The 22,397-nt window shown below is 33.7% G+C and overlaps 5 protein-coding genes across 7 annotated transcripts; all 5 read right to left on the bottom strand.

The window, feature by feature from the left end:
- Positions 1 to 499: 499 nt before the first annotated feature.
- Positions 500 to 3,445, bottom strand: LOC108206491 (F-box protein SKIP19-like). The gene is made up of 2 exons (XM_017376812.2): positions 2,873 to 3,445; positions 500 to 1,492 (listed from the first exon to the last, which is right to left on the bottom strand). Exons 1-2 carry the CDS (start codon positions 3,223 to 3,225, stop codon positions 730 to 732), a joined length of 1,116 nt encoding a protein of 371 aa, XP_017232301.1. The 5' UTR covers positions 3,226 to 3,445; the 3' UTR covers positions 500 to 729.
- Positions 3,446 to 6,350: 2,905 nt separating this feature from the next.
- On the bottom strand, positions 6,351 to 8,293 carry LOC108206342 (F-box protein SKIP19). The gene is made up of 2 exons (XM_017376606.2): positions 7,822 to 8,293; positions 6,351 to 7,042 (listed from the first exon to the last, which is right to left on the bottom strand). The coding sequence occupies exons 1-2, from the start codon at positions 8,265 to 8,267 to the stop codon at positions 6,451 to 6,453; spliced, it is 1,038 nt and encodes a 345-aa protein (XP_017232095.1). The 5' UTR covers positions 8,268 to 8,293; the 3' UTR covers positions 6,351 to 6,450.
- Positions 8,294 to 9,623: 1,330 nt separating this feature from the next.
- On the bottom strand, positions 9,624 to 12,546 carry LOC108206830 (putative F-box/LRR-repeat protein 23). Its single transcript, XM_064088172.1, has 2 exons — positions 11,946 to 12,546; positions 9,624 to 10,504 (listed from the first exon to the last, which is right to left on the bottom strand). The coding sequence occupies exons 1-2, from the start codon at positions 12,296 to 12,298 to the stop codon at positions 10,051 to 10,053; spliced, it is 807 nt and encodes a 268-aa protein (XP_063944242.1). The 5' UTR covers positions 12,299 to 12,546; the 3' UTR covers positions 9,624 to 10,050.
- A 1,356-nt stretch (positions 12,547 to 13,902) lies between these two features.
- On the bottom strand, positions 13,903 to 15,938 carry LOC108206725 (putative F-box/LRR-repeat protein 23). The gene is made up of 2 exons (XM_017377113.2): positions 15,484 to 15,938; positions 13,903 to 14,609 (listed from the first exon to the last, which is right to left on the bottom strand). Exons 1-2 carry the CDS (start codon positions 15,834 to 15,836, stop codon positions 14,039 to 14,041), a joined length of 924 nt encoding a protein of 307 aa, XP_017232602.1. The 5' UTR covers positions 15,837 to 15,938; the 3' UTR covers positions 13,903 to 14,038.
- An 800-nt stretch (positions 15,939 to 16,738) lies between these two features.
- Positions 16,739 to 21,012, bottom strand: LOC108206311 (BTB/POZ domain-containing protein At1g30440). Of its 3 annotated transcripts, XM_017376567.2 has the most exons (5): positions 20,815 to 21,012; positions 20,267 to 20,361; positions 19,914 to 19,983; positions 17,584 to 18,810; positions 16,739 to 17,412 (listed from the first exon to the last, which is right to left on the bottom strand). In XM_017376567.2, the coding sequence occupies exons 2-5, from the start codon at positions 20,323 to 20,325 to the stop codon at positions 16,882 to 16,884; spliced, it is 1,887 nt and encodes a 628-aa protein (XP_017232056.1). In that variant the 5' UTR covers positions 20,326 to 20,361; positions 20,815 to 21,012; the 3' UTR covers positions 16,739 to 16,881. The 3 variants fall into 3 exon arrangements, with proteins under 3 accessions (XP_017232056.1, XP_017232055.1, XP_063944243.1); XM_017376566.2 differs by having other exon boundaries at positions 20,267 to 21,012; XM_064088173.1 differs by lacking the exons at positions 20,267 to 20,361; positions 20,815 to 21,012 and having other exon boundaries at positions 17,584 to 18,815.
- Between the last annotated feature and the right edge of the window lie 1,385 nt (positions 21,013 to 22,397).

A 22,397-nucleotide genomic window follows, 5' to 3' on the forward strand; every position in this document is an offset into this window, starting at 1 on the left:
AACTTGCTAGCTAAGAGATTAATGGGATATTAAACGCCAAGTAGGCGATACACTCGCATGATTTATATATGCATGTACAGCGTAGTTGGTGAATTGCCAATCTTGACTCAACTGATACCAGGACACATCTGACAGAGTAAGAGATATTGCGGCTTCTCCAGTTGTTCTACTAATTTATTTACACACACGTATATGTGGTCATACAGGGACAACAGAAATGCAAGATTGTTTTCATAACAAGAGTAATAGTTGACTTCACAAGAAATGCTGAATAAAAATGAGATGTGAGGATCCTATTAGCTTAGGTGTGAAGCCTTCACGACCATCCCCACCCCCAGGAAAAAAAAAACCCAAGGCAAGTTGATTTTCAGAAGCTGTAGACTTCATTTCAGATGGAACCTCTTTAGGCAACACCCTTTTCACCAAAATTAACCGATACTATTCCAAACATGTTTAACGTACACCTTTTCTCACAAGACAGAGGAAATAAGATGACAGAGGTGTGAATATAGCAAACATAAGGTGCAGTGGATTAAAGGTTATATTAACATGAGTATTTTTGCCCAAAACATGCAAATAATATCAATACATGCTCTCAAAACCAAAATGATGTGCTTGAAATTTGATTACAGTCATTACCAAAATGGATTTATGGCTCTTATAAAACCAAAAAGCTGGCAGCACATCATCAATTGAAAAGCATTTGGTAAACAAAACATACTATATCTACTAATCACGAGACTTCTCACTGTCCGTGGTTTCATTTTCCGAGTCAGATGAGTTTTCCATATGAATTGCGTGCATTGCATGCATTACTGCCACATATTCTTCGAAAGGGGACAATTCACCTGGATTTGGGTCATCAAATATGTCTCTAAGAGGATTATAGTAAGGACCAGAATACATATCATAATCAGACAGCCCTTCATAGTCTTCATCATCTTCAAGGTCAGGATCATCATCATAATCATAATCAGCATACATGTCATCATACATGGCACGATAATCCTCACTCCTGTCAAATGCAAATTTGTGGCCTTCCAATGAGTCACGAGGGAGCTTCAAATTTCTAATTCGTTCCATACATAGCTTGCCAAAACTCCCATCAAGATTGATGTAAAAGCATCGACGTAGATCAAGGGACTCAAGTTGAGGACAGCCATCTAGAATGGCCTTTAGACCCTTATTCGTCATGGCATTGCCAATCACTTCTAGGTGGTGTAATTGAGGCATGCCTTTTGCAATAGCCATGACAAAGTTGTCAGCATAATCCGCATTTCCTTGGTTGAAGGCCATATAATCACTGTTGTTATGTTTAAATATCTTAAGCATAGGACAATATTGACCAGCATTTGCAACAGCATCTTCTGAAATATCGGTTAAGTTAAGTTCAATTTCCTCCAATAAAGGAGACTTTTTTAAGAATTCACTCCAAGATTCATATATCACGCCATAGCAACATGAAACTTTAAGACGCTTGAGCTGACTCGATCTGTTACAAACATAAGACACAACACGACAACAAGAGGAAGAGTAATTATTATAATATGAGAGATGGTGGGATAAACAGCATATATTCCACAGACATACATATAACAAAAGTTATGTTACTCATAACATCAAAAAAGAAACCTCAACCTCCATCTCTGCACTAAATGACTTAACCATCCGTTCGTGTGTTACTAACATCAACCTCTAACTAGATGAACAGGCTAAATTAAATCCATAAGCTCTGCCTCCAGACTATTCATCTTAAGCATGATCCCTCAAATTACTCTCTGGATAAATGACATCACTTTCTATAGTCCATTATCATTGATTAATAATCCCATACAGAGTATTGGATCTGATATTCCTTCTCAAATGTCTACCAAACAGGCCACGGGTTATATAAACATCGAAGTGGGGTATACCATATGGTTCCTTTTTATACATAAACAGAACATCTACATCTAAAAACTAAAGCTAATCCCTGCCCATGAGAACACCCATCGTCAAATTTCAAAACACCGTAGTTTTAGTTATATTATGTCCACGGCTGACCTGATATTTTGTGCTTTATATCTCCCAAAATTAAACAGCCTCACAATATAAAATTTGGTTACTAACCAATTATAACCATTACATAATAACACATCCTACGAGTTTTCCTTGTAAAATATGTGGCTTATCATGTGATCATTCTAAATTTGGTGGCTTAATATATGATTTTTGTGAAAAGCAGAAAGGGCAGCATAGAGCTTAGTTAAATATATAAATTTATTTTCCTAAATGCAGCAGTTCACTCGAGAGGATTTCCTAAGAATGTGCTTTTGTTTTTGCACTCTATAGTCGCTAGAGCGCTTGATTATAACATTAGAGTAGTACATAAAAACTGCACTGCTGCAATTCAGATCAATCTAGTATCCTTCTTAATATTTTTTTTTAAAACTCAGAAATAAATTAGATTACATAGATATGCGATGATGGGACTGTCAAAAACAAGGTTGAAATGTACTTGCTTTGCCCGATCAAGTAACAGTAATCCGGTCTCAACTTTACTCCTCGAATTTACAAAACCCTAAATTTTACTTCGTGCCATTTCCTCAAATTGATATTATGTTCATTGGAATTGAAGATATAATATTTGAAGACAGTCCAAAAGAATAAATGAAAATCTACTACCGTGGTCCTGCTTAAACAACAAATTTCTGAAACCCTAATCCTAATCATCAGTTTACTGATATTTAGCACAAATAATTCATCTCTTCCCTTACTGCAAAGGTCTTCTTCCGCATATACAAACCAGAAACAACATATACATTTGTATTAACAGAAAATAAAACGACATATAAAAAATATCAATAAAATTGAAATGACGGAAGTACAATACCTTCCACCATGAGCCAAGTACTCCATCAACTCATCAGTGCCAAAATACTCGATATTAATATCGACAAGCTGGCCTTGGCTGCGATCAATAGCATGCTGACACATCTTCTCAAGATCAAAAGGCATAGCCACCAAATCCCCAGGATTTTCCATGTCAATGACTCTCCACATAGCGGGGTCTTTGCAGATTCTACGCCACGCAGTGCAGACCTTCTGGGCACTCTCAAGAATCTCAATTGCCCCCAACCTGTGGAGTATATTTGCAGTTATATCAGCAGGGAGGTCCAACCAGTTTGTTTTCTTGACCCACTTTTTAATTGTTTTGGGTCTGGAGGGTTTTCTTCGTCGAGGCATTTTCACAAACAGTTGGTGGTCGTTTTGTTTGAAGCAAGTTCGTGCGTTAGGTCATTGGAGTAATTGATGGAAATGGGGGTTTGCTTTTGAGTATAAATAGAAGGAGTTGAGAGAGATGGGGTTCTCATCAATTGCGGGATTTGATTTTCATTCAAATTTCGAGATCGTGGGTAACAAAAAAGGGAAAATATTTCTCCGAAGTGAATTTTTGTAAATTAGATTCAACGTAACAAAGAAGACCCAAAAAGGGAATATTTTTATAAATATAAATTTAAAATAATTGAAAAAAAAAATCGTAAAAATTAGATTTAACATAATAAAGAAGAGTGAAAAGCGAAATATGTTTAAAAATATAAATTTAAAAAAATTGAATTGTTTTCTTTTGAGTACTTTATTATATTGTTTTACGGCTGTATCATGGCTTAATTTTTTAATTTTTTTCAATATTATTTTTCTAAAATTATAACCAAAAGTGCGGTCAAATAATTATTAGAACATATACATCTTGTTTATTAAATAATTAAATAATTTTAGAATGCATTCAATCATCCCTTGATCCATGTATAAAAATCTTGACTCACAGGAGTATATTCGATTGCTATTTTTTTATTAAAAAAATCATTCATGAAGTCATAGTATTCAATTGAAATTATTTGAAATGAATTTTGTATTTTTGGATTTCATGAAATTGTGGATTTTTGTGGGATTTTTGGGTGTATTTTTAAGTTTTTTTTAAAATCCCACCAAAATACATGATATTTTGAAGTATTATACTTAAATTATTAAGAATCTATATAAACGCTACAACATTTTATCAAAAATCCGCAAAACATCAAAATCACATATAGTTCATTAAAATCCATAAATAAAAAAAATCTATTAAAATCTCAATCGAATACATCCTTGTAAGAGCATCTCAAACATGGTTGATTATAATTATTATATAAATTGGAACTATAAGACATTATGTAAAATTTGCTCAACCTGTAAGATATTGTGCTTCAATGATATTAGGTATATTCGTTGACTATAATTTAAAAAATATTATGTTATTAATATCTTAGATTATTAAAATAGATATATCAGCTCCTTATGATAATAAATGATGGGTAATTTGTGGGTAATTTGTTACATGCTTGAAGAAGTTCGACATATATAGTCATTCATAAGAGGTTGCCAGGAATTGATGAGTATGATTGAAATGTGAATTTTTAATAAGTTGACTGTAATTTTTTATTTTTAATATGCTAACTTATTTTCTAGCCGAGTCTTTCAGATGCTTTAACAAAATTTAGGATGAAAAATCTTTAGAGATTAAAATGTACCCATTTTAACGGATCTCGGATTTTGCGAGTAAATTCATGACCAAATGCTAATTAGACACGCATGCCAAAAAAGAGTGTGTCGGTCTTTGTTATAATAATTTGAAACAGCGATCTGAGGGTTAAAATAACATAACATTACACAATTTAATATTATTTTTTAAAATTAAAAATGCTAGATTATCTGATATTAATAAATGAATTTTGGGGATATTTTTTCCAACTATTATTCTAAACATTATTTTTATAAATTGTGACATCTCGGAATTGACACAAGATCAATAACAATAACAAAACACTATTAGCACACAGAGTTTGTGATAGAAGATTCTAAGCAATTTTAACGCGATTCATAGTTTATAGATAAACATCTCACCTCACAAAAACATAAGAGTTGTAGATAAGATAACAAAGTTGAACCATGATCTCGTAGGGTGTAATCTACCACAGTCAACGGCAGCAAATCGGTGTAAGGAATTTTTGAAATTTTTCACCATTTTAAATTTTAAAAAATTATAAAAATACCTTAGAAGATTTAAATCATACTCCCCAGCACACAACACATGATCTTACAATACTACTATAGGGTCCAACTTGTGGCCTTCCATGGAGTCACCAGGGAGCCTCAAATCTTTAATTTGTTCCCTACACAACTTTTCACGACTCTCGTCAAGTTCGATGTTGAAGCGTTCGATGTTGAAGCATCCACGTAGATCAAGGGACTGAAGGTTAGGGCAACCATCTAAAATGGCCTGTTAGAGCATTTCCAAGAAACTCTCAAAATAAGCTCTTAACTTCAAATTTATAGAGCAAAGCAAAAAATAGAGTTACAATGGGCTCCTAGAAACTTCTTAAAAATTTAAGAGCTCATCATCCCTCCTCTCTTTTAAAGAGCATCTAAGACCTCTTAACTTCTTTTTCATGAATATTATTTTGATTTCACTCCTACTTTACCTCCAACAATTCTCTCTTTTTACTTTTCTTTTCCACTTATATGAATAAAATATGAATAAAGAGAAGTATTGGAGTTGAATTTTTTTTCAATATCTTAACTCACTAAGAACCAAATATTATATTATATTTTGAAGAGTGATTAAGAACACCATTAGAGATGCTCCTAGGAGTGAATTCATTCGAGATGCTCTTAGTGATTTATAAGAGGCTCTTAGAGCATCTCCAATAGTCTCCTAACATACTCTTAAATATAATATAAATTATTGGCTCTTAATGATTTAAAGTGGATTCAACTCCAACAATACTCCTTATATTCGCTCCTTACTTTGTTTTATATTATTAAAAGTACAAAAGAAAGTGGATGGAGAGAGAATATGTGCTTACAAATTTATTATAAAATAATAGTTAAGAGTGACTAGTAGCTCTTAAAAGTGAGGAGAGAAGAGGAGAAATTTAGTAAATTTAAGAGCAACTAAGAGTCTATTGGAGCAAGTAAAAATGACATTCTCCTCAAATTTCAATTTAAGAGGCACTATAAAGAAGCTATTGGAGATGCTCTTAGTGATTTAAAGAGCCACTAAGAGTCTTTTGGATGAACTTTTTTCCTCTCCCCCCTCAAATTTCAAATTAAGAGCCTAAATGAAGAGTCTCTTGGACATGCTCTGGTATGTGTAATTTGAGAAGTTTTTGAAAATATTTTTAGGATACTTTGACATTTTCTCGCATCAAAAATATAGAACTGAGGTGCAACCTACATGTACACGTTAAATTGGGTTACATCACATATAAACTTATGGCCAACTGCCAATAAGAAATCCTAGGGGCTAGGAAAATAAGGAGTCGTTACAGTAAAGTCTAACCAAATTCAAAGTGTTTCATAGTTCATATTCAAAAGAACCATCAGCACACACGGTCATAGAATTGTAAATAACAAAAATTAAGCATGATTTCATAAGGAATAATAATCTACCAAATCAACAGCATAATCGCTGTCAGACGACACAGGAAAGCACATGTCAGGGCACAAATCAGAATCATAATCATCTTCAGAATCATAATCATCTTCACTATCGAATGGTGCAACTTTAAGGCCTGCCGTAGAGTCACCGGGGAGCCTCAAGTTCTTGATTCGTTCCTTACATAGCTTCCCACAAGTCCCGTCAAGACTGATGTCGAAGCATCCACGTAGATCAAGGGACTGAAGGTTTGGACAACCATCTAGAATGGCCTGTAAACCCTTATTTGACATTTCACTGCCAGTGAGTTGAAGGTGGAGTAATTGGGACATGCCTTTTCCAACAGCTAAAACAAAGTCATCCGCACGATCCATTTCAATGCTAAACCCCCAACCATAATTGTTGTATGTGAATGATTTAAGCATGGGACTATATCGACTAATATCTGCAACAGTCTCTTCCGAAATAATAGTAAAGGAGAGAGAAATCTCCTCCAATAAAGGAGCCTTTTTAAAGAAGTCACTCCAAGATTTATATAATGAAACATAGCAATGTGTAATTTGAAGACGCCTGAGCTGACTTGATCTGTTACCAACATAACACAAAGCACAGCAAGAGTAGTAAAGATAGCTACATACTAAGATAGAGAACATAGTTACGCACATATAAAAGGAAATTTTACTCGTAACATCCAAGAACCAGTGTCATCTATATAGTGGAAAGTAATGAACTTGGAGGCAATAATCAAAGTTGGAGCCATTTTAATTTAATACCTTTGGACAATCATCTTAAACTAGACCATAACAAATGTTTTTACCTTAAAGTTCAATTCAGTGGGTATCTATAATCCTATGGAGCGAATTGCAATAGGTAGTCCTCAAATAACTATTGAAAAAAATTTCACAATAATATGTAATAATTAAATTTGGTATAGCAAATAATTGTTTTCACTACAAAAAAGAACATGCCCATATTAAAAAGTTAATCCATTACAAAGAACATACTCGTAGGCGTTGTATCACACAGCAAACTACCATTACACTATAATATCTCCTTGAAAACTTACTTCTTATGCAGATAGCGAAGGCATATTAAAAAACTATATCATCTGAAATTGAATTGAACATATAACTACTTAAGACAAATCACAAAAATGTAACCTTAATCATCACTTTACTTACTGACAACAACTTCTTCAAAAAATACAAGCACCAACACCATGTGTATACCATTAAAATCCACGAAATATGTATACGAATAAAATTCAAGAAACATATATAACTAGTAAAAAACAACAATAAAATTTATACCAACAGATACAGATACCAATATATTGATAAGATCTACAGAACAAAAGTGCATACCTTTGGCCTTGAGCAAGGAATTCAATCAACTCAATAGTAGGAAAATGTTCAATATTAAGATCAACAAGCTGTCCTTGACTCCGATCAATAGCGTTCATACACATTTTCTCAAGTTCACAAGGCGTAGCCAACTCTTGAGTATTTTCCATGTCAATGACTCTCCACATAGCCGGGTCTTTGCAGATTCCACGCCACGCAGTGCAGACCTTCTGCGCACTCTCAAGAATCTCAAACACGCCTACCCTTTTGAGTATGTTTGCTGTTACATCCTCCGGAAGATCCAGCCAATTTCTTTGGTCAACCAACTCTGTTGTTACGGTGGGTTTGGGGTTTTTTTCTGGGCGAGACATTTTTCCAAACACTTGGTGTGCGTCCTGTTTGATACGGCTTCCAGGGCGTGTTACGCCTGATTGATTATTGGGCATTTGTATCTGAGCAACGAGCATCAATAGAAGTGTGTTTGATAAGGCAACACACAAAAGTCAATTTATATTTTTCTTATATTCACAATATTATGTTAACAATTTTAAATATCTGGCTTTTTAAATTAAAATAAGATTACAAGTTCTTTTGATTAAATGATAATATATGATCAAATTTCTTAAAAATTAATATTGCTGCCTTAATATAATTTCACTAATTTAAAAACGTTTATTAGCTGATATATTATCATTTCAAAATTTAAATTAAATTGAGTTATGCGGATACATGACATCACGGATAGTAGGTGAAGGATACTTTTTAAAAAAATATTTAAAAAATTGTTTTAATAAAAGAAATCAGACAAAGAATTTATTTTATTTTTTATACAAAGTAAAAAAGATTTGTTTTAACTTTTTTTGTTCATATGTATCAAGGACTTGAGGTATAATATAAAAAATTTGATGATAAAACTTGTAATTTAAAGCTAAGAATGGTTTTTTTTTGTTTTTTTTTTTTGAGAATAAGAATGGTTTTTTGTTAAATGATTTTCTATGGTGTGCTCATGTACATACCATAAACAAAAATGTTGACAAATTATTTTATTTTAATTGACTTTTATGTACCCCTAACATTCACAACAACCACACCAACTAAAATATACAAAATTCATAAATTTTGATGTTTAGCATATGCCATGAGCATAGGATCTTCCACGGTGGCAAAAATTATTTCTGAGAAAAAGTATTTTCAAACAACTTTTTATCAGCATCTCCAACCCCAAGAGTCCTAAGCTTAAATTCTCTCTCTATGTGACATTTAGGTGGTATCTAGACGACATTTACAGAGATTGTCTAAAATTATGCAACTCCAACCCTTCATCCTCTTAGCAAAAAATATAATCAACCATGTTTAGTTGGGTATAATTTTACATAAGCATAATTATAGATAATCTCATTGGAGCATATACATGTTCCTTTAGCGAAAAATTTACATAATCAGACAATCACTATAACCAAAACATTATATATATTACTTTTGGAGATGCTATCAAAGCACACCACCGAACAGGCTAGAAGTGTATCTTTCTCACCCGTCCAAGGTATGAAATTCTGTACTAGAGCTCCAAAGAAGAAGAACCCCCTTCAGACTGAAGGGATGCAGCTTGTTTAGTTGCTTGAAGCTGTAGTTTATATTATTTTTTTTGTTAATTCAGAGGTGTGAGTTTTATCACAAATAAATCTCTACTAGGCTACACTGGTTTTAGCCCAAATTTATCATACCACAAACATGTTTACATGCAACTTTTAACATCCTTTTTTCAAAATGTATGTAAAAATAGAAGATCATAGAGGTATGAATGAAACGAACACAATGACAGATTGACAGTTGGATGAAAAATATTAAAGTTTCCAAGGAAGTGACATGTTTAAAATTTGATTAAAAACATTGCCAAAATGGATTCATGATTTAAAAAACAAAAAAACTGGCAGCAGATCATCACTTGAAAAGGGAGAGCGAACTGTCTGTAGTTTCTTATTCCGAATCAGACGAGTTTCCAACATACATTGCTTGCATTATTGCCAACATTTCTCTGAAAGAAGATAATGCACCTAGATCCGGATCATCACTAAAAGGATTATAGTACGGACCACAATATATATCATAATCAGATAACCCTTCATAGTCTTCAAGGTCAGAATCATCATTGTCATCATACATATCATTATACGTGGCACAATGATCACCACACATGGCACGATAGTCCTCACTGTTGTCAAGTGCAAATTTGTGTCCTTTCAGCGAGTCTCAAGGGAGCATCAATTTTTTAATTCTTTCCATACACAGATTTCCGCAGCTCCCATCAAGATTGATGTAGAAGCACTGACGTAGATCAAGGAACTCAAGTTGAGGACAGCCATCTAGAATGGCTTGCAAACCCTTATTCGTCATTCCACTGCCAATGAGTTCTAGGTGGCGTAATTGAGGCATGCCTTTTGCAATAGCCATAACAAATTCATCTTCCTCATCAGCAATTTCTTGGTCAAAGGGTCGCCCGTCATGCATATAACCTCTGTCATTATATTTGAATATCTTAAGCATTGGACAATATTGACCAGCATTGGCAACAGCCTCTTCTGAAATACAGGTAAAAGTAAGTTCAATTTCCTCCAGTAAAGGGCAATTTTTTAGGAATTCACTCCAAGATTCATATATCATTCCATAGCAAGATGAAATTTGAAGACGTTTCAGCTGACTTGATCTGTTACCAACATAACACAAAACACGACAAGTTTAAGAGGAGAAACTATTATAATATGAGAGATAGTGAGATGCACAACATGGATATTGAAATTCTACACATATAAAAAGATACAGCATGTGATACTCGTAACATCAAAAAGGCAACCTCTATCTAGCAGAAAAGGCTGAAAAGAGGAACAGTATACAACATTGAAGCCATTCAAATTAAATCCTTAGCCTATGCCTCAAGACTATTTATTTTTAACACAATCCTTCAAATTACACTCTGGAATATATGACATCACTTTCTAGTACATTTTACTCGGGATCATTGGTTAATAATCCCATGCAGAGTGCTAAATTAAATATCACTTCTCAAATGACTACCAAAAACAGTCTATGGGAATATATAAACAATGAAGTGTGGTACTCCATATCATATGATTCCTTTTTTATATAAAAATAAAAAGATATTCACAGACAAAAAACTTAAGGCTAATGCCTAGAAAAAAAGTACCCATCAAGTTTGACCACACCATAGTTAAAATCATATTATGTCTGCGGCTTACCTGATATTCTTGCTTTATATCTCACAACAACCTCACAGGCTGAATTTGGTTACAAATCAATTATGAGCATTATGTACTACGGAAAAGATTATGTCTTTAAATAAAAATTCTAACTTTAGTTGCTTCAAAAAAGATCTTATGTAAGAAACAGAAAGGGAGCAAGAGCATTTCTATTACACTTAACTTTTAAGTATTTGACTGTTTTTCCTACAATACAACATGTCTCGAGAAAATTTCCTAAGAGGCTAAGACTGTTTTTTTTTTTTTTGCACTCTCTAGTTTCTCAAGCGCTTGACTATTACATCAATTTACCACATATAAAGTGTACTACTGCAGTTGAAAATTATCTAGTATCCTTCTTAACAATCCTTGATGTCTGATAAATTAATTAGAATAGATGAGGATGCAGTATTAGAGAAGCCCATTCGTATAATTCATAACAAGGTCGAATCCACATTTACTTTCACTGATCAACTAATGGTGATTTTGTCTCAACTCTACCACTTGGTTTTCTCAGTTTTGGATCATGTACATTGGAACTAATTTTTTTTCTTTTATCATTATTATTTAAACACGACCCAAAAGCAATAAATGAACATGGTCCTGCTCCCATTACAAAGCTCAGAAACCCCAAACTTGGTCATTACTTTAGTAATATTCCTCACAGAAAATCATCACTTGACTAGCTGAAAATGTCTTCTTATGCATGTATAAGGCCATAACAACAGGGCCAGGCACATAAAAAAATAATAATCCAAGAAAACAAATGGTAAAACTGCCAAACTGCCCAACATATATAATCAAAACACAGCATTTCCATTTAAACCAACAGATATACACACACATATACCGCAAAATATCGATAAAACTGTAACGACAAAAGTGCAATACCTTCCACCTTGAGCCAGGTACTCCAGCAGCTCATCAGTGCCAAAATACTCGATATAAATATCAACAAGCTGGCCTTGGCTGCGATCAATAGCATGCTTACACATTTTCATAAGATCATAAGGCATATCACCCGGACTCCAATGATTTTCCATGATAATAACTTTCCACATAGCGGGGTCTTTGCAGATTCTACGCCACGCAGCGCAGACCTTCTGCGCACTCTCAAGAATCTCATAGAGATCTAACCTTTTGAGTATGTTTGCAGTTACATCATCAGGAAGATCAAGCCAGTTTGTTTTCTTGACCCCCTTTTTGTTTTTCTTGGGTTTAGAGGTATTTCTTCGGCGAGGCATTTTGACAAACACTGCGGGGCGTCTGTTTGATGCAAGTTCTAGGGTTAGATCATTTGGCGTAATTGATGAAATGGTGTTTTCGCTTCGAGCATAAATAGAGGCGTGAAGAGGAGTGTCAATCAATTGCGGAATTTCATCTTACTCAAATTTTGAATATTGAAATCCTGGGAAAACAAATAAGGCAACATATTTTGAGAGTTTCTAATTTGGCTTATTTCAAGGCCAGGCCAATGCGAGAAATGTAAATATTATCCGAAATTATTGGAATATCTATATTTTTTCAAGGTATTTGATGGATCAATTTTTAAATAGCTTTACAATATTAGGAGATTATTACTGAAAGTTATAGTCCGATTTAATGTTCTTAAAAATGTAAACAATCTTTTTCTTCCCTTTTGAGTTCATGAATAAAATATTAGCCCACAAAAATTTGGGATTCTACATATATGCTAGGAATATTATATTGTATTGAATAAGGAAGGATATACAAGAGATCCTTCAAGAGTGATAATGCTTATCTATATGGATTATATAAAATTTTTGCTAACCGTAAAGATTTTCACTCTAAGAGCATCTCCAACGGCGTTGGATATAATCGTTGACTAAATTGGACATGTAAGACATTATGTAAAATTTGTTGAACCTGTAAGACATTTTGCTTCAATGGTACTGGCTATATTGGTTGGCTATAATTTAAAAATAGTATGTTATTAATATTTTAAATTGTTAAAATAGAATATATCAGTTTAATATGGTAATGAATGATGTACAATCTTCCTACAGATTTTTTTACAGACATGTAGAGGTTCGACAAATTTAGCCATCCATTGGAGGTTGGCTAAATTTATAGACAACAGCTGATCATGGTTGGAGTTGAGTTTTTGGAGCTGTTGGCTAAATCTTTTTATTTTAAGTATGCCAACTCACCTTTTAGCCAAGGGGTTTAGATGGTTGAAGATGCTCTAATGGTGTTATCTATAATTACTATAAGCTAAAATTATACCTAATAGTTTTTTTGGATCAACAAATCTATTGAATGATACTTTGTTATCTATAATTTTTTTTGCTAAAGGGTGATGGTTGGAGTGCAACTTTTTTTACATATTATCTAAAAGGGCCAACTAGATGACACATATGATGACACATAAGATTTTTAGCTAACAGTTCTCAACCATGCTCTAAATTATAAGAGCAAATCCAATGCAAGATGCAAAATAACTATATTTATTGTTATAATTTAGCACCAAAAAGTGTTTTTTATAGCTAAAATAGAACTTCAACTCCAATGCTAGATGCATTTTGCATCCAAATAATTCCAAATTTAAGTAACTTTAGTCCCTCTCCTAAACTTTATTTAAAGTTCACCATTATACATATCAATTATAGTTAGTTGATGATTTGGCATGGATGCATAAATGCATCCCTGGTTCCAAATATTGAACCCCATTGGAGTTGGGAATTTTAGCATTTGATTTCAAATTATAGAAATGGCACCACTTGTAACATTGCATTTGACTTGCTCTAAGGGAAGTGACCGTCAAGCGTTAACAGTAAGCACATGGGTTGTATCATGTATGAAGTATGATATGAGAACTTGAGCAAAATTAAAATAAAAGGGATTCATATTTCACACAAGAAAACAGTGTCAATAACCATGGGTTTTAAAAGGAGAATCTAAGCAAAGTTAAAGGGCTAGTTATCTGCACATACAGTTGCAAATAACACGATTTAAGCATTTTTCTAAAGGAGAGAGTAATATTCCGCCACCACGCCACTAAAATCCACTTCGCCATCAGAAATCCCATCATAATCATCCCAAACATATTCATCTTCATCTTCACTATCACTAGTGTAGGGTGCAACTTTATGGCCTTCCATAGAGTCACCGGGGAGCCTCAAGTTCTTGATTCGTTCCTTACATAGCTTTCCACAACTCTCACCAAGATTTATGCTGAAGCATCCACGTAGATCAAGGGACTCGAGGTTAGGACATCCCTCCAGAACAGCCTGTAAACCCTTATTTGTCATTGTACTGCCAGTGAGTTGTAGGTGGAGTAATTGAGGCATGCCTTTTGCAAAAGCTATAACAAAATCATCTGCAGAATTGCTATACTTCCAACCATAATTGTTATATATGAATGACTTGAGCATGGGACAGTATCGACTAGCATCTGCAACAGCCTCTTCCGAAATAGTAGTGAAGGTAAGTGCAAGTTCCTCCAATAAGGGAGCCTTTTTTAAGAAGTCGCTCCATGATTTGTTTAATGAACCATAGCAATGTGAAACTTGAAGACGCCTGAGCTGACTTGATCTGTCACCAACATAACAGAAAACACAACAAGACTAAGAAGAATCAGACTTGATGAGTTATCAAGGAGATAATGATGATGCAATAGACCACATTCACCAAACACAAACGCAAATGAACAATTTTTTACTGATAAAACAGAGACAAAGCCTCAACCTATATAGTGGAAATGACTGAAATTGGAGATGATAATTTAAGTAAAAACCAATTTCAATTAAAACCACTGCCTATCACTTACACCATTTATATCAAACTTAATCCTTCAAATCATCCCTTGCCCTAAAGGTCATTACTTTATAGTTCAATTCAGGAATCCCGTAGATAGTGTTTTACAAGGTAGTCGCTCAAATAATTATTAAAAAACAATTCTTGGTTTAATCAAAAGATCAAATCTAGTATATCAAATAGAACAAACACTCATATAATCCTCAAAACAAACCTACCCATCATCATGTTTGAACCAACCATAGTTAAAATAATGTGTTCTTCCCTGAATTAGTTTAGGCTTTACTGTATATCTCACAGCAGCCTGACTACTGAACTTGGCAGGAAACAACAAATGACCATCACGTACTGATGTGGTAGAAAATATCCTTCTAGAATACATATTATATAAATAGTCCAGTTTTTTAAGCGAGAGGCATATGGAAAGATCATATCATTCAGAATTACAAGCCCCCAAAAAACAGCATCCTAATAACCATCACTTACTTACTGATAATGACTTCTTTATTAAATTACAAGCCCAAACAACAGGTGCATGATTAATAAATCCCAGAAACCAAATCGTCAAAATGCTCCACACAATACATATAATACCAATTTAATTTCCACCAAGTAATACAATATAAACAAAAGCATCGCTGATAGAACATACCTTTCACCATGAGCAAGAAATTCAATCAACTGATTAGTAGGAAAATATTCGACATTAATATCGACAAGCTGGCCTCGGCTCCGATGAATAGCCTGCATACACAACTTCTCAAGTTGGGGATGCGTAGTAGCCGAATCTCCAAGATTTTCCATGTCAATGACTCTCCACATAGCAGGGTCTTTGCAAATTCTACGCCACGCAGTGCAGACCTTCTGGGCACTCTCAAGAATCTCAACGACGCCTACCCTTTTGAGTATGTTTGATGTAACATCATCAGGAAGATCCAACCAGTTTCTTTGCTCAATCGACTCTGTTGTTTCGTTGAGTTTGGGGGTTTTTTCTGGCCGAGACATTGTGTCGAACAGTTGGGGGGCGATTTGTCTAATACAGTTTTTAGGTCATGCGCCAGGGTTAAGTTGAGAGATGATTAGTTTGGGCGACTGCATAATTTAGAATATATAAACGATCATTACTTATTTTGAGGTGCCCCACAAAATTATTAAACGGATCATTAACTGCGATCTTAAAAAAAACGTACAATTAATTGCGGGATTTAATATGCAGATAGTATTTTCGAAGATTAATAAGGATATATCCACGTTCACGAGTGAATTTGTAATTGGTTATGGAAAAATTATTTATAACTTAAAATTCGTCTATGTCTTTTTTGGGAGACAAAAGTTCAAAATATTTATTTAGTTTTTCTTAAAAATATTTTTCTAAATATTATTCAAAAAATATTCTTCAAATATATCACGTGTATACAAGTTAATTTAAGTGTTTGTTTGGTTGCATATGAGAATTAACTTTCTATGGGAATTGTAGTTTCCTAATAATTAAAATTCCTAGAAGTGAAAAAAAAAATTGATTGTAATATAGAAATTTAATATTATAAGAATTTCAATAACCAAGGGAATTCCATACGAATTATGAATATTTAAGTCATAATTCCTAGGCATTGGAGAGGCAATCAAACATTAATTCAATACAATTATTAGAGTTAAATAAGAAAATAATAGATTCAACTAACAATTAACATATAAAAAGACGAGAGACTATTATATATATAAGAAATTTCTGAAGAATCACTTTACACATATATAAATATATAATCATTCTTTTGATTCGGAATGAAATATTCCTTGTGCTATGAAAAACGTTTCTCGTCAAATGGAAGTAGTTTAAAAGCAAAAATGTTCCGGTTCAAAAGAAGAACAAAACTAAAGCTGACACAAATTATCTTGACTTGCAATCAGAAAAAAATGCCTCAAATTAAGATATTCTAGCTTAAAAATTAATATTGAGATTCAATGTCATGTTAAACAAGATGGGCATACAAATTGCATAGTAGAATCGGGAGAAAATTCTAAAAAATGCAAGTAATGTATATTTCTTCATCTAATGATTGGTTTTGTTGTACTTTGCATGCCTGTCTTTGGTCTTGTCAACCTTATGTTTCTGTTTGCTAATAGCTCCCTCTTCAGCACTGCACATCTGAGACTTCATCTTCAAGCCCAACTTCTTTGATAGGCTTCCCCAGGTGCTAGTTCCCTTACCCATGCTTAATCTCTCAATTTGGTGCCTCATGTTCGAACACTCTTTCTCGAGCTCAGAAACGTGCATCCTCATACTGTCCATTCCAACTTTTAAAACTTGATTCTCTCTCACAGCTGTGTCCCAACCTCCGTCGCTAGATGCAAGCAGACCGCTTCCTAACTGTTGGGACCCATCAAAGTTGTCGGTGACGAGATAGCTACTAGCTACAGAAGTCCTAAGTTGGAGTTGCTCAAAGAAGAGGACTTGGACTATGATTCTTAGTGGCAACCTCTCGTTTAGGGCAGCATGTGTGCAAGCTTCTAATGAGAGTTTCTGGCAGTCAATAAGCATGCATAATTCTTCTTTATCAGCGTCTGCCAGCCATGAGTGCGCCTGGTAAAACAATGAGAAATTGGGTGTCAGGAACAAACAATACAGTAGTTGGTGCATGCACAGATATGCACCTCACTTGGATCAAATTTCACTTTTTAGAGAACTAATTATTTGTTAATCCCAAGATATGTATAAATTAATACCTAAATGTGGAGACATTAGAAACTATACCTTCAGATAAATGTCAATTGCCCGATAAAGACCATCATCCAAAGGCCTGGCATAATCAGGAACTGCAGCAGCAAGAGCCTTAAACTTCGGGAGCTTCAAATTATTGTCAGGGGCAACCTCTGCCAGGTATCCGTCAATGAGCTTCGCTACAACTGTGATCGGTATCAGTGATGGACTACCAATCAAGTGAACATCATCAACTGAACCAGGGGATGCTCCACCTCTAGCCTGATCCATTGCCAAGAAGTGCTCAAGAATTCTGTGCACACACTCAACATTATACAAAGTCTCCATGGTATAAGAGAAGTTGGGCATTAAAAGATCTTCCAGTGTCGCCTGATCAAGCTGCATCCCTATTCTTCGTTCCAAGTTTGATATGCAAGTGGGTCTGGCCCGAAGAATCATGGCAGTTCGAAGTAAACCAAAGAGGATTTTGGTTGAGATCAATCCCTTCTGCGTAGGGAATAAATGATCAAGCTCCTCAAGCAATAGCTTTTGATCTTCTTCAGATAGTATAGTTCCTGAACTTACAGATCCAATATGGCTGTTAGAATCATCAGTGATCTGACGCCGATTAAGCCCAGGCAGGTACTTCTTCGCATAGGAAGTGAGTGATCCCCCTATTATCTCCTGCTTGATGCCACGAGACTCCATTGCAGAAATAAACCTCTTGTATAGAGGTAAACTTAAATTTGATATATCTTCATACCACCAATCTGAACTTGCATTTTTTAACTTTGCCCCTGTGTTTATCCCATTCCATAAGACACTTCCACCAGGACTCTGCAAGGGTCGACCATCTTCCACAACAGGCCTACCAAACAGACTTGGGTCCATACTTGCTTTAAGTGCCAATGATTCAATTAAACGCGTGGTAGTAGAAAGTACTTCAGCATGTGGGAGAACACCATTACACTCTTGTAATGCTCTTAACGAGTCTTGCCAATTCTGTAAGACCACCTTCTCTAAATATAATTCAGTTTGTGAAACTAGATTGCCTTCCCCATAATCTTCAGTCATTTCAAGTTGCTCCGCAGCAATTTGGAGGTAGACTACGTTTGCTGCATTAAGTTCAATTTTCACTCCATAACAGAACTTGGCAACAAGTTCAAAAGTTTTTGCTCCACCAAGGATGTCAGGGAGGTTAATGACACAGCCATCTTCTTCTTCTCCAGAAGCTTCAGCGATTAACTTCTCCATCACCCCACTTCTGGAAAGCAGGGGAAACTGCACTAAAGAAGAAAACGAAACTTTTAAGGATCGTATATTATATAATCGTTCTGCTAGAAACTCCTCTTTTTCTAGACCCTCAATTACTCTCTTCCTAATATAGTTATGTTTAAAGAAAATCTCGTCTGGTTATCACATTCATAAATAAACAATAGAAAATATACTCCATCCATATCAGCATTAACAGAGATCAAATTAATGTTTATCAACCAAAAGATCATCCGTCTATCACCTTCACCATTCATGCTCTAAAATAGGTAGACATTAATAAATGAACGGACTACAATACAAAAATTGGGCATCCTACCTATATAATATACCCCCCATTTTTTCTAAAAGCATCCCAACAAAAGATATGGCTTAAAACAACTGTCTACTTTCTTATTGTCCACGACTAGATGGCAGGTCATGATCTGTGACGCAGATGCAGTCCTAGCCTATCAATTACCTTCCCTTGCTGATCATGAACGGCAACATAATTGTAGTGCATCCACTATTCCCAGGTCCTTTATATAAAATATATATATAGGTCACTTTACAGAGAACATCCTCGACTTGTCTACTAATCGTATTACTATTATACCAATTCAACTTACATATACCAATCTTTTCTTGAAAAGACCCAGACAAAATTTAATTAATAGATAAATTAAATCTGAAATAGATGTAACTAACATTGATCTTATGATATGTGTTTTACATAAAAGAATTAATCACTAACAATAATGCAAGTACATAAGAATTCACCAACAAAATACATGATTACTTTGAAAAGGAATAAAAAATATCAAACGATCTCTGATAATTCAAAATCTCTGATTAAACTACTGCTAAGAAGGTCATTCCACCAATCGGACCTGCTTAGCGAAATTCAGAAAATTTGCCAGCTGCCACACAAAGTTTAAAGCACTTAAAAGAGGGGGGTGGCAAAAACAAGGTGAAGGTTCTAAGCAACTACCGCTTCAAAAAAACACACATTTTTTACATCAACAAGACGCAAAATGTGTATTTTATTTCCTTTCTCACAATTAGATTATAGGAATAAACCACTGATACTGAATCAATTTGTTCGCGAGTATAATATCAAAGTGATATATTACCTTGTGAAGATGAAAGGACATGCTGCCAACTTCTACAATGATATCACTTGGAAGGCCAGTTGTGCAAAACCTGTGAACATTTTCATGAACCAAAACTTAAAACCACTAGCTAAAAACAAAACCCGAGACTGAAACCAAGAATAGTACCAACGATTAACCAATGTTTTAGGTGTGAGTGAAGATGTCAAATTATAAACCTCATATATGTTTAATACTCAGTCTCCTCCTCACTATGAGTATTTTTCCGAGAGGCAGAGATGGAAAGCAGGATAATGACAGAGCATGAAGAACATTCTTTTAAGAGTATAAATATTGTAACCAAAAAGAACAAGTTAAAAGATAAGAAAACGTACCAAGCCTGGCCTTTTTTTTGAAATGCATTTGCTTTAGACCCCAACTTCATAGAAGACATTGTTTCACAAATGGAGTCTCACTGAATATCACTAAGCTGCTAAGAAAAAACTGAAAATTAAGGACCCCTTGTTATAGAGTAAACCGCTGTTAGTTGTGAACAATTTGAATTGTTTCCATCTCAAAGAAAATGAATCTACAGTTCAGTACCCTAGAAAACCTAATCTCTTGCTCTAAAACTCAAGAATTGCACAAACCCCACTTCACAAAACCTAAATACTTGAGCCAAAACTTATCAAATCCACAAAAAACACATAAAAATACAATCTTTAGTCCCTTAAACACACTACAAGAACACACCCATTTCAGATATACCACATTTTAACTAATAAAGGACAAGCACATTACAAAAAAAACAAAAAAAAACACTGAATTTGGGTCAAATTATCTATCCAAGAAATTTTACAACCATAAAAAGCCCACCCACTTTTGAGGACCACCAGCAAAAGTTAAAAATGTAACACACTTTAGAAACCAAACACAAACATACCCATTAAAGAACATTAAAATGCAAAGCGAGATAAACACATTGTGTAATAATGATGCCAATGTCTGGATAAAAAGCTTGGCAAAACAAAACTCAAAAGAGCATGAGTAATAAATGACACTTGTGGAAACTGTGGTGGGACTATGTGCACTGGGCTCCAAAATCAGACACACTCATTACTTTTCAAGAACTCAGTTCGTGACAAAAAATTCGAGTGCAGTACTTTTTCTCTCACAAAAGGAATGCAAACCCAATGCATATAACCGGTCGTAGTATTTGATTAAAAAACAATTAATTAAAATAAAATAAAAAAGTAGTTATCAATTAAAGATAAAATATTAAAATCAGTGACTCGTTAAAAAGTAGTCATGGGTTATGAAACTTATCACTCTTCCTATCAGTTTTTTAAAAATATTTTTTCAGATAATTCTCTTGAAATGCTAATTTCGGTATCCGATTAATATATGCACAATTCGATTTAATAATTATCAGGGTATATAAATTCCATTCTTATAACAATCCACCAAGCGCAAGAACCAGATATGAAAGTCAAATAATTCCAAAACTTGGTCCACGCCTATACTCTATACGGAATTAATTTACGTAAAGTTGTTCTCCATTACATGTTTATTTCATTTTTTTCAAAGACAAATTAATGAAATTAAAATTAAATATTAAAACATATTTATATATTACTTTTAGAATGATATAAATTACTGCTCGAAAATGACTAGATATATTTTTTAATAATAGATTTTTTTTCTACTTTTACATGTTCATGATATATATAAATTTTAATCAAAAATAATAATGAAATCGACTAGTCAAAAATCGAACAGATATGTATGAAAAAACAAAAGGAATATCTTATTGTCTCAATATTTTTAATTAGAAGATAAATTTTTTGAATAAAATATAAAAACATATTTTTAACTGTCCCTCCGTCTCTCTCAATTCTTTACATTGAGTTTGGGCACGAAGGTTAAGAAATATGTATAAAGTAATGGAAAAAAGAAAGAAAAGTAAGTGAAGTGGTGGGACCCAATATTTTTTAATATATAAAAGTGAGATAGTGGAGTAAAAGTAGGGGTTAATTATCAACTAGGTCACTTATTACGCTAGAAAATATCAAGTGGGTCACTGCGAAATTTTTGGTCTCATTTGAATCACTAGAGTCATAAAAAATATCAAATAGATACCTCTAATATCTTTTCGAGGAGTAAACTTTATTTTTCATTGAGTTTCACACATTTATCTTAGCTATTAGTATAATCAAATGAAAGGTTATGAATTCTAGTATTTATGATAATATATTCAGATTTTAAGAAATTTATTTACTATTTATTTTTAATTTTACAATTATTTTGTTTAATTTATATCAAATAAATAATAAATGAATTTTTTAAAATCTAAATATATTATCGTAAATACTAGAATTCATAACCTTTCATTTGAATATACTAACAGCTAAGAAAAATAAAATTTACTCCTCGAAAAGATATTAGAGGTATCTATTTGATATTTTTTATGATTTTAGTGATTTAAATGAGACCAAAAATTTCGCAGTGACCCACTTGATATTTTCT

The sequence above is a fragment of the Daucus carota genome, chromosome 2, assembly GCF_001625215.2.
Source record: "Daucus carota subsp. sativus chromosome 2, DH1 v3.0, whole genome shotgun sequence".
Taxonomy (NCBI): Eukaryota; Viridiplantae; Streptophyta; class Magnoliopsida; order Apiales; family Apiaceae; genus Daucus; species Daucus carota.